At 34.0% G+C, this 12,280-nt stretch overlaps 1 protein-coding gene across 5 annotated transcripts in view; it reads right to left on the reverse strand.

Moving 5' to 3' along the window:
* Positions 1–407: 407 nt before the first annotated feature.
* The window catches only part of ELAVL4 (ELAV like RNA binding protein 4), a 77,957-nt gene continuing 66,084 nt past the window's right edge, over positions 408–12,280 (reverse strand). For 4 of the 5 annotated variants that reach the window (XM_054038581.1, XM_054038580.1, XM_054038585.1 and 1 more), the window contains exons 4-7: positions 10,808–10,961; positions 10,041–10,266; positions 8,552–8,590; positions 408–3,919 (exon numbers count right to left, since the gene is read on the reverse strand). In XM_054038581.1, the coding sequence (XP_053894556.1) occupies positions 3,592–3,919; positions 8,552–8,590; positions 10,041–10,266; positions 10,808–10,961 (747 nt within the window). In that variant the 3' untranslated portion in view covers positions 408–3,591. The remainder of the gene's footprint in view (positions 3,920–8,551; positions 8,591–10,040; positions 10,267–10,807; positions 10,962–12,280) is intronic. The other variant, XM_054038584.1, reaches the window with a different exon arrangement.

A 12,280-nucleotide genomic window follows, 5' to 3' on the forward strand; every position in this document is an offset into this window, starting at 1 on the left:
CAAAAGTACTTTATTACTAACACTATTACCTGTGCATTTTCTTAAACTGAAATTTCAATTTCAGTTCAAATGGAAAAGGTCTGTACCCCTGTAGTATTAAAAATTCTTCCTAACTTTTTAAGAACTTCAGTTTCAAAATAAAATGGCAGTATTACAAAATGCTGTAGGAATGTGTTACCCTGGATTATATATTAGGATACGTGACATCCTAGAGTATTTAAACTTTTTTGATGCTGTGAAAGTGTTAGAGGTTTTTTAGCAACTAACCTTTAAACAGAGCAAAAGAATAACGTTTACATTCTACTATATAAAGCTCAGGTTAATTTAAGGATGAATCATGCAGGCTGTGTATTTAAAAACAAACTCATTCCATGGCCTGAAATTAATTATTCTAACCAACATAGTAATTCAATCATAAAAACATGAGTTTATTAGTAGTGAAGCAGCTGAAGAACTGCATAGTCCATCCAACCGGTTGATACATTTTTTTCTATACTCGGTTATGAAATGCAGTGTTGCAATTTTACAAGGTACATATTTTCAATTAGCAAGAGAATGTTACAGAACACAAACATGGAGTGAATATTTGTATTTAATGGAATTTAAACCAATAAGTCAACTGAAAGAGAGATCACCTCTGGCTATAAAATGTGGTGAAAAAAAATCAAATTTTGAATGAATGTGGCAATATATAAATTTTAGAGCCATACAGCAGATATGTATCCTTCATACTGTATGGCATTCATTGCATATTCATGTCAAAAAGAAAAGTCTAACTGATGGCTTAAAATTTGTATAATAATTAAAGCATTTAATATTTTTGCTTAATTTTGATATTGACCGAGTTAATACTTTCATTGTGTAAAAACATTGTGTACATTAAAAAAAATCACAAACAAATTTAAAAAATATTTAAGTACAATTACTCTGCTGCAGTTAATGTTAGTGAAACCAACTCAATTTGGCTAAGCTAAGGTTTTGGAAGAAAAACATATGAACAATGAATATGCTTCAACTGTTTTGTTTAGTACCTTAGGATCTCCCTTAAAGAACTTTCTACTGCAATTAGACTATAATATCTCCCTGCTTTATTGTGTGGCTGTGGTTACTAAAACATCTGAACACATTTAAAAATCTGGAAAGTCCATAGCCATTCTACACACTTTCATTTATTGTCCGGACAATTAAAGTACAAATAATTCAAACACAACAAGGTTATTAAAAAAACATTTACAATACTTTCCCTCAGAAATGATCTAAACTAGCAAGGTTAACATGAAGTCATTCATTATAACTAAAGTATACAACTGCCTGGTCCTAAGAAAGTTTTTTCTTTAAATTATTATCCAGCTAGTAAAACACATCGTAGAGAAAAGATTCTGACATGCCTTCCCCACTAATGCTTAGCAAATGCATCAAAACTTTCCCAGTGAACTGCGCTCATTCATAGCAGATGATGTATAAAGGTTTCCCTGAACATTGAATGAGTGTTCTTTTGAACTAAAATATTTTAAAAGTAAAAAAACCTGATAAAATTATGATGCTTTAGTTTTATCTGTCTACTACAAAAGTTTGCCTCTTCAGTGTGGAAAAAAAACAATACTTAATCTACGTGCAGTTAGTGGGTATAGCATGGAAAAAAATGCACAAAATAAGCACAAGTTATAAATAACCATAACGTTTTATTACCATTAAGACTAAACTTGTATTGAAAAGATTTTATATAACAAGACAAGAAAAGCAATAGCAAATTTAACTATCAACTAGATTATGCATAGCGAGTAACTGTTTCTAGTACTCAGGGAAGAGCATGACCCTTTTTTGTTTTAAATATATAACCGTACAAAGCACAAACATACTAAAATGATCAGTGCACTGGACATGGGAGAGCACCCCCTCAGTCATTTTGTTCCCTTAGCTCTGTTTTCCCCAATCTGAATTACATTAAAATAAAGACCCAGTTGTTTTCTTTTCTACTGTGCAGTAAGAAAAAATATTCACAACAAACATGACAATATATCAAACAATATTTCTACACAAGTTACCTTGATACCTGTCACTTAAGTATCATAAGAAAACATTTTAAGACATATACAAACAAAACTAGCAAAGTGTTACAACTTATAATAAATTAACAAAAAGAAAAAATAACTTTATATATATATATTTATATTATATATACACATACACACACAACAAAATGACACAATAATATGCTTCTTCCCATAGTTTAAGTAAACAAATAAGTAGACTAGCCAAACTAGCTATATTTGATTTTGGCCATATGCATCACATCGGCAATTAAATAAATAAGTGTTTCAAGCAACATAAACAGTGTTCCAAATGTGCCAACACAGCCCAATTTATATCAGCATGGGCTATAAAGTGAATTTGAAAATTCTTAACAAATTTTAAGCAAATTATTTTTTCTAAACACATTACATTTAACTATGATACTAAGATATGTAAATAATTCTGTAGCACCTACTGCTCAAACCAAGGAAGTTTTTGATCAAAACAATTATTTTTTTTTAAACTTTTGTTCTGCTGATATCCCATACTGATGACTTAAAGAAAAACTGTCTTGCAACTCATCTCCTTGCTTTTGGGTTTTGACTGTGGGTAACTGTGTGCCTGGGAAGAACACTCTCCCGTACTGTATTTAATATTTTTATTACATGCTATGAAAAGATACGAAGATCATCTGTTTGTAGCCCATCCTTCAAAAAACAATCTACTAATCCAGTTTAAAACACACGTCTTGATCTCTAAAAAGTTACCAGTGCAGTATGAACATGACAAAGTTGTCAATTTCCCCTAAATTAGCCAGTCAAAATATTTTTTCTCAAATCCAGATTCTCTTGTAAAAATTCTTTATATTTTATAAAAATAGATTTTTCTTGAAACCCATTTTCAGCAAAGAGACCACCTCTTTGGCAACATTGTTAATGTTATTTAAATTGTTCTGTCATCAGGTATCCCCCTTTTACCCCATTCCCTAACAGAAGACTGTTTAGTTCACATGATATAAAAGAAAAAAGGAAAAATAAAAAAGGTTGCAAAAGTATGTGTTTTTTTGTTGTTGTTGTTTTTTTGCAATTTTTATTGTTCCTCTTTAATTTATATGGGGGGTTTACCAATCTGATTGGATCAACATTTGAAAAAAAAAAAAGAAAAATATTTTTTCTTTCTTTTAATCCCATTAGTTTGTAAAAATTGTTTTTGTTTTTTATTTTTTTCAAATGAGTGAATGGTCATCTTAAAAAGAGCCACCTTCAAGGAAGGTAGTAAAACTAGCTGGCCGGGTAAAAATCCCTGCACATTGTTATCTATGTATATTATATTCAACAACGACAGCTATGAAAGAACATTCAATGCATCAAAGGTTTTTTTTGTTTTTGTTTTTTTTCTAAGCATTATAAAATCCTTTCCTGTTCATCACAGGATATCCAATGTTTTAATACTTAGGCAACACTGGCTTATAAAGTCCATGGTTGAATATAAGCCTTGCAGAGTTTTTGTTTGTTCGTATATATATTTTTATATATATATATATATATATATATGTTTTAGTAAGTAAGGATATGAAATTCAGGATTTGTGGGTTTTGTTGGTTTTAAAGGAAACTTGCAATACTCGGTCTCCTAAACGGTATCCATTAAGGCTGGCAATTGCCATGGCAGCTTCGTCATAGTTGGTCATAGTGACGAAGCCAAATCCCTTGCACTTGTTGGTGTTGAAATCGCGGATCACCTTGACGTTATTCACTGCTCCGAAGGGGCCAAAGAGCTGCCACAGCACACTTTCATCGGAGTCGGGAGACAAATTGTAGACAAAGATGCACCATCCAGTCCCAGTGTGGCCAGGAATATTCATTCCAACAAGGCTCGTCATCCCATCAATTGTGATCGGGGAAAACCTACCAAATAAAAAGAGGGGGCTATTCTAGACATAGCGCTTAGCACAAATTACATGGAACTGAGACTTAAAATAAAGCTCATTAAGGTTTCATGATCCAGTCCTGGGGATGTAAACTATATGTCCATCTTTGCTCTCAGTTACACAGGTGCCACTAACACCTACTGAAATGAATGGTAGCTGGGAACAATGTAACAGACGAGAACTGGGCACAATGACATTTCCCTTCCACAATAAGTTCTAGTTTGCTGTGTCTGAGGTCTAAGAAAAGGAATTCTTAAGGAACATCTAAATAAGCATGGGCCAAAACTTGCAGTGCTAATTAGGAATTTCACTGAATGCATAAGAAATGCAGCATTTGGCCTGACATGTCTATCAATAAAACAACTCAGATAAAGGACTGTGGATACAACTACAAAGTTACCGACGATTTAACACGTTACATCCCCTACCAGACCCTCATGGAAAAATGGATCTCTTAGGGCTTGGTTTTAACATTGTCAAATTTCAGCAATATCTCTGTATTGAGCCTTTTTATATATCCTAAAAGCATTTGAGAGATTTTTAGATGGAAAACAGGAAGTTTTGTCTGTTTCTAGTATACAGACTTTTATTCAAATATATTTTTAAAAATTAATTGTTGGTAACATTATCTTAAAAATGTCTGTACATATCAATGAGCATATGTGTAGTAATTGTAAAGTAGGAAAACCAGTGCATGAAGACAACTTGCTTGGTTAGATCACCCCCATTAGCAGTTGATAAAACACCATCATTTTTGAGGCCATTATCAATGGGTTACATTTAAAGTAACTGTTACATGTAAGAAAAGTCTTGCTAAAAATCGAATTTCCACACTGAATTTTAAAGCAGGCTTCCTCAATGAATTTTAATTCCTATACTGAATAATTCTTACCTTTGTTTTGCAATGCAGATGTGCAGACTGCAAGCTCTCTATTAGAAAACTTGTAATAATATTTATAATATTTTTAGTTACATTTAGTGAATAGAACTCCTTAACATTACTCTACTGCAAGTGGAAGTGAACAGACAATACAAGGAATTTTAGTGTGTTGATTGCTTATCTTCTATGTGGAATTACACTTAAAGTCTTGACTGCCCTTTGACGTACATCCAGAACACTTCTGGATATTGCACCTAAATTGAGAAATATCACTCCATTTTTTCTACAGCCCGCAAACACTTATGCAAATCAGCAATTTTATTCACACACATAACAGCTTGGAGGACTGGGCCCTCTGACTCATATGCAGGCTTGCAAAAGTGTTCAGGGTTGCAGTAACTCTACTCTTATTGAAGTCACTGCAAACAATTCCTACTGAATTCCACTTTTGAAAAATCCCACCCAGAATATCTGTAATGCTTTTTTCCCCCATTTTTGTATACTTAAACTAATTATCATACTGGCACAGCACCATTTTGCTATTGTAGACTTCTTTGTGCATTTCCTCAGCTGGTGCAGACAGACAGCTAAAGCTGTGCGAACAACTGATTTTTAAGTTTGCTAATAGTTGATTCTGGATTGAACTAAACCTTCAGTTCAAACCAAAACAAAATATTTAGTTTCTGATTTTTACATTTTTAATTTTTTTGTCTTCTAAAATTAAAATAAATTTCTAAATGAAAAGTTGTTTTGAATCAAAAAATCAAAATGTTTTGCTTCAAAAATGTCTAAATGAATCATTCTGATTTTTTGGGGAAACCTTTTAGGGCTTTTAAAAAAAACAAAAAACGACACCACTGAAGCAATTCAGCAAAATCAATACACCTCTACCCCGATAGAACGCTGTCCTCAGGCGCCAAAAAATCTTACCGCGTCATAGGTGAAACCGCGTTATATCGAACTTGCTTTGATCCACCGGAGTGTGCAGCCCCCCTACCGCGTTATAGCCGAATTCGTGTTATATCGGGTCGCATTATATCGGGGTAGAGGTGTACAAATATGCCAAATGTTTCTGTCAAAACAAATCCACCGTTTTCAATAAAAAAACATTTTGTCTGAAAAATGTTATCCAGCTCTAGACAAAGCCAGAGCTATGTCTTTTTATACCAGCTGAGAATCTGGCCCATTAGATAGTAAGTTCTCTTCTCTACAAGGAATACATTTAAACAAATTGAGGGTACAGCTAATTACTGAACAAATTCCTTTCAGCCAGCAGAACAGGCTTCTTTGAGTACAATTCAGAAAATGGGGTCTTGAAGTTTGCAAACTTTAACAGCCTACATAAAGCAAATACTATTTATGCTTGCGTCTGAAGAAGTGGACATTCACCCACGAAAGCTTATGCTCCAATACTTCTGTTCGTCTTAAAGGTGCCACAGGACCCTCTGTTGCTTTTTACAGATTCAGACTAACACGGCTACCCCTCTGATACTTGACACTATTTATGCTGTTATATTTTATACGGAGTGTGTTTGTGTAAGAATATTTGACTGTGTACTTCCATACAAATCATGTTAACAGACTGATTATATGGTGCACACCAAGTTGTGCAGTACAACAGTATGCTAGTTTTTTGGATCTAAGGTTGCCAAATGCACAAGAAATATGATTATATAATTCAAGACTTGCGATGCACATGCACCATGAGTCAAAGTTTCATATTCAACCTTAACATTATCATTTTTTCCAGATGTTTGAGAATTCAACTGTGCAAACTTAATCTTCTCTTAATATAATTTTAATTGAATTTTCTATGTTTATTTTTAAACTAAAATAGAGCTATTTAGCTATACATCACCAGAATGCCTTCAAGCACTTTCAGAGGTTCACAAGAAAGAGCCTCTCTCCTCCAAACCTCAGGAGCGGTGCGGCTTTTACCTGCTCATGAAACCTTAACTACAGCAACTGCTTCATCTCGCACTATAATATAGGCTGATGTGGTATAAAAGTTTACTGACATGAGTTTGGGATGGCGTATTATTCACTAGTGGCAAAGCCGTGAATTATAGAAGTCAACCCCATGAATCTTTCATTCCATGCCAAATCATCCTGTATTTTGTATAGGATACATATTTTATAGCAAAATTTATCTGGGGATGTTTTAGAGATGGTTTCAGAAGTTTTTATTTATACATCCAAATAACACAGAGTTTTCTAGTAGGGTAAGTACAATTCTTCAGGACTTGCAGGGAGAAGAAAATAACTAACAATTTTAAGAAACTTCAATAAACACTGAAAAAAAGCTGTTGTGATGTTTAATGCCTGATGTCTCATGATCTATCAGTGCCAGAAACAAAAGCCTTAGAACAGCGTAAAGAAGATACCTGGCTCTCTAACGATATTAGTCTGCTTTTGCTTGCCTTGATGAGTCACATGAAATCAGAAATTAAACCTTCCGCAGTCTAGGACAGAACATGGTTTGTCCTGTACCACAGGTCAGAGTAATTCTGGGTAGGAAATTAAACATTTGGGAGAAAAAAAAATTCTCAAACAGTTATTTGTAAGTGGCAGCTGTTTGAAGCTGCTAAGAGTTTTGGAATGTTACTAGCAGGACTGAAAGATGGATTAGTGGGCAGACTGCAGGTGAGGCAGTGAAAGGGGCATAATGAATTGCAAAACCATGCAGCAAATTTTGATTCACGTGCTGATCATGGGACACATGATTTGGGTTTTTTGGATAGATGTAAAACATGTAATTTGAAAGTTGCTTTGGCGTACAAGTAATCTTATGGTGTACATGCCATTACGTTTCTCAATTGCCATTGCTGTAGTAGTTAAGACTGTCCACTTCTGAACAGTTTAAAGATATACTTACCGTGCCATGTTTGGGATGAGCTTTATAAAAGAGCACTTAGTTTTCATGAATGTGCAGGGCTGACCATTCCTGTAGACTAAGGTGCTTCCTCAGCTCATAGTGCAGGGCTATAGGTGCACAGCTCTGCATAATGTCAGGAATGAGACTATGCCCCTATAGTTCTGAAAGGTTCCCGTGTCGATGTGTGTCGTTAACAAAGAGGAAACACTAACATATATCGACTTCTTTTTTCAGATTGAACATGGAACACACTCATTATGGAACATGAATGTTTCAAAATCAACTGAGCTTTAATTCCAATCTGAACACACAAACCTGTGTAAATTAAAACAAACACACAAAGAAACAAACCACAAGCACTAAGAAATATTTGCAACAATTGTTAAACCTGTAACAAAAGAAACTTAGGGCTGATTAAGGTGCATACAGTTACACTTTTAAAGTTAACTTTGTGGTAGGACACAGCTAGAGGAAAGGATAAGGCTATTTTCCTCTGACAATTTTCACAGTATCAGATCAGAGATTAGCAAAAACTTCAGTTTAATAGTTTTGATTCAGGAAAATATGCCATTTAGCAGCACTATTGGTGTCAGAATACTTATAGCTGTTGCACCTAAACCATCTGAGAAGCCCACCTGTAAATAAAAGAAAAGGTGAAAAAAACCCACACACAACTTTTGAGTGTGGCCTTAAAGTAACAAAACCAACTGAAGTCCAAACTTAAAAAAAGAATTTGACATGCTGGTGGAAGAAAAGAAGGAATTAAAAAAAATAAAGTTAGTGATTTAAAAAATAAATTGTAGCACCAATCTGTGCCAACATGGACATCTGGCAATCTGTGGAATTCTAATTACCTCTTTACGCCATAGGCCATATTAAGCAAATTGTCCAGCCTGAAAAGAGAAGGAGGGTCTTTGGGTTAATGTCTCACAGATGGCAAGATCGCTCAATGGAACTATTATTAATAATGTTCCATTTTTAAAGAAGAAATGTTCAACAAGTTTCTCACACATCTAAGGAGTTTAAGAAACAGAAACTCTCTTGAGTTTCAAACTGCATTCAGATTTCAATCACAATATTTAATGACATTTTTAACATGCTTTGAGATTTCAGAAAGGTGATCTCTCACTAAATAGCTATATCTCAAGATTTGACTGGGTGTTAAAAACTCCCCTTTGATTTTTCATTTGTAGATTATATTAGTATGAAATCATAACAAGTACAATACTTCAACAGTTCACCTTTCATTGCAATAAAACTTGTGAATAAAATGTTACAATCCAAAATTAGAGGAATAGAAACATACTGGTTATAAGCAACTCTTGCTTCCCAGTTTCACAAAACTGTTTAGACTTTTTCTTTTGTTTAGAAACATATTTACAAATAACGATCTCCAAAAGCTGCCAATGTAAATTACCATTGAGTTTGGGAAATTAAATTTAATCTACTTTATATTTAATACACAATATGAAAAATCCTTTATCTACATAAGGAGTCAGTGGTAGCCTCAGTGGCTTTTATACCCTTACCAAAGATGTTTTAAATATACACTTGTTTTCATATAAACCAGGCAGGTGACTGACCTTTTCTGTGCTCTTCTTTAATTCATTTCAGATTTTAAAATTTGCAAATTTCACAGTAAAATAAATTTAAAAGCTAATATTTATCTTAACCACGCCAGTAAGTCCAAGCATTCCTCTTTAATATTTTTTAAAGAAAGACCTTTTGCTAAAAATGCTAGGTTGCCTAAATATTATAGATCATCAAAATAACAGAGAAAGAACCCAGTACTGCTAATACTGTGTTACATATGAGATACAAGCAAAATGTAAATCATAAAACATCACACAGCATCTCAGCACTCATATCAAAGACTACACAAGGTCTCTTTATATCTTGAGCAGACACCTGAAGCTAATAATGTCATAAAACTACTGCTGAATAGAATAAACACTCAACTTTTTGCCAGCCACCAGCCCTACGCTCAATGTTAAATTGAAAGTTGCATGAAAACCACAATAATACTGCAGAAAAAGTTGATAAAAAACAAAAATAAAAAAACAGAAAAAAGTCACTTTCCATTTCAGTATCAATATAACCTTTTATTCTGTCATCCTTTACCTAAGGCCTCATAAGATCCGATTGTATAGTTGAGATGTTTTAGTCAATATGGAATGACTATGGCTGTGAGCAGATTTTCCTGTTCACTCACTTGGAAAGAATGTTTTATTTTACAAAGAAATTGAAGTCAATCTACAATTCCAAAATACATTTTTAACACAACCCCTACCCCAAGTCATCATAGCTGGTAGAGCTCCAGTTCTTTTGCAGATCAATAGTTACCTGAATCTCTGAGCCTGGTGGTGTAGTGGTCCAGGGTAGCGTCTGTTGGGAGACTGGTACAGCTGCGAAAGGAGTGCCTGGCTTGTCTTCTGGCTGGGGTTATTGGCAAACTTCACAGTAATTGGTTCTGTAGCACCACTAGGTTTCTGGCCATTTAGTCCCTTTATGGCTTCTTCTGCTTCTATTCTCTTATCGAAACGGATAAATCCCACACCTCGAGAGACACCTGGGAATAAAGAAAAGACTTTGTTAAATAAAGGTTAAAAAAAAAGTAAGAACAGCTTCAGGAATCTTTCACGTATCTAAGGAAACAAAACAACATGTTCATTTTGATCCGAGTTCAGAACATATTACTTTGTGATATAAAAATTATTTTCCCCATCAAGGAAAAAAACCTTGCTCTCTTAAGATCATTTACTGAACCTTCCCTCCTACGTTATATATTGTGATAATTGTAGCAGATGACAGACATACAAGTAGTAAATTGCTTGATACATTCCCCTTAAATATGGATTACCAGTAATTTTTAAAAGATTCTGCATTTAAAAAACACCCAGTGCATTTACTTTCCCTTAAAGTTACATATATAAAGAACTGTGTATGTACTGTAACATCTATCTATATCTGATTACATTTTACATCCAAAGTCATGGCTTCTTACTGTACATCTGTACAGTTTGCTGCTTCACTATAACCATTCTGTTTCAAAAGCATTTAAGTTTGCCATTTTCTGAAAATACTTAAAGTTTTAAAAAAGTTTTTTTAACCTGTGACTTGATCAACTAGAATTCGTGAAGTGATGATGCGCCCATATTGTGAAAATAACTGTTCTAGTTCTTTCTGGGTCATCGTTTTTGGAAGGCCGCTAACATACAAGTTAGCATCTCTGATTGATGCTGAACTTGGACGGGCGTATGACACCTAGAGGATTAAAAATAAAGAATTAATACACTTTCCATGAACGCATTTACCTCATACATTTAAATCAACAGATTATTTATTGTCTTTACAATCCATAGCATTGGTTTAAATAACCCTGCAATTCAGATTTTAGCTGTTCTTTTACAAGCAACAAGGACTAGGAAAATGTGAGGGAAAACAAAAGGAAAGCAGGAGATAACTTGAACAAATGTAAGGATAAGGCCTCTCTAAGTGAAAGCACAAAATAGCTACTGTACAGTGGTAGATTAACGCACAACTTCCCACACACAGCTTTGTAAATTTACCCCATGGTCTGTGGGTGTACAGATAATTTACTGTATTCAACACATAATAATCTTTGAATATACCAAGCTTTCTGAGGTTCCAGTGTGTTTTGTTTCAAGCACATGAAACAGATCAGGTTAGTTGCAAAGAAATCTTTTATGCTATAACCCTTTGTATTTTCATTCTAAGCTGGCAACATCTTCCCTTGCTGAATTATAATGTATTAGTGAATCAGGCTAAATCAACATCTACTTCAGGAACCATAAATACAGTGTATCCCTCATCTTCCTATCTGTCATTTTATTTCAAAAAGTCCCTTGCAATGTAAGCCTGAAACCAGACTGTGTAAAAATACTATGCCCAAATAAGCAAAAATCCAGTTGATGCATTACGTATGTATTGTGAAAAAATTATTACACCAGATTTCTGTTAAGGGCTTAACGTTTTTCTACCAAAACGCAAACACAACCCAAATAGAATTTCAAATGGGTTTACATCTGTACCACACTCATAAGCAAAACTTAACACTTATTGTATTCAGAATTCTTTTTTTATTAAAAAAAAACAACAACATACTCTTAAAAACTATCTACATCTTAGATTAATAAAAGCACTCCCTGATAAAGGTGTAGCTTGCATGGCTAGTATGAAATAAAGATTGTGAAGAGATTTATTTTACAGCACATTTGAAACACTGTTCTCTCTAACTTTCTGAACAATTTGAATTTTATCTAATGCAATGTATTTAAATCTACACATCTATAAATTCCCACTGTCTACACATATGGTATACGCAGGTAGGCAGGGGAGGGAAGGTCCAGTCACGAATATGATGCATTAAGCAAGCCTGTCTCCCTCTCCCCAACACAATGATAGATGTCTTTATGTGCTCCACATCTAAAAATAGATGTTGACTCAACACAGAAAAGTACGTGAATGACTAATATTTGCTTCCACAGCCTTTTGCATGTAACAGGAGACAAACTCTCTACTGATTTTACATTGTAAAGTTTTCGGTGACTTTTTTTTTTTTA

The sequence above is a fragment of the Malaclemys terrapin genome, chromosome 8 (genome assembly GCF_027887155.1).
Source record: "Malaclemys terrapin pileata isolate rMalTer1 chromosome 8, rMalTer1.hap1, whole genome shotgun sequence".
Taxonomy (NCBI): domain Eukaryota; kingdom Metazoa; phylum Chordata; order Testudines; family Emydidae; genus Malaclemys; species Malaclemys terrapin.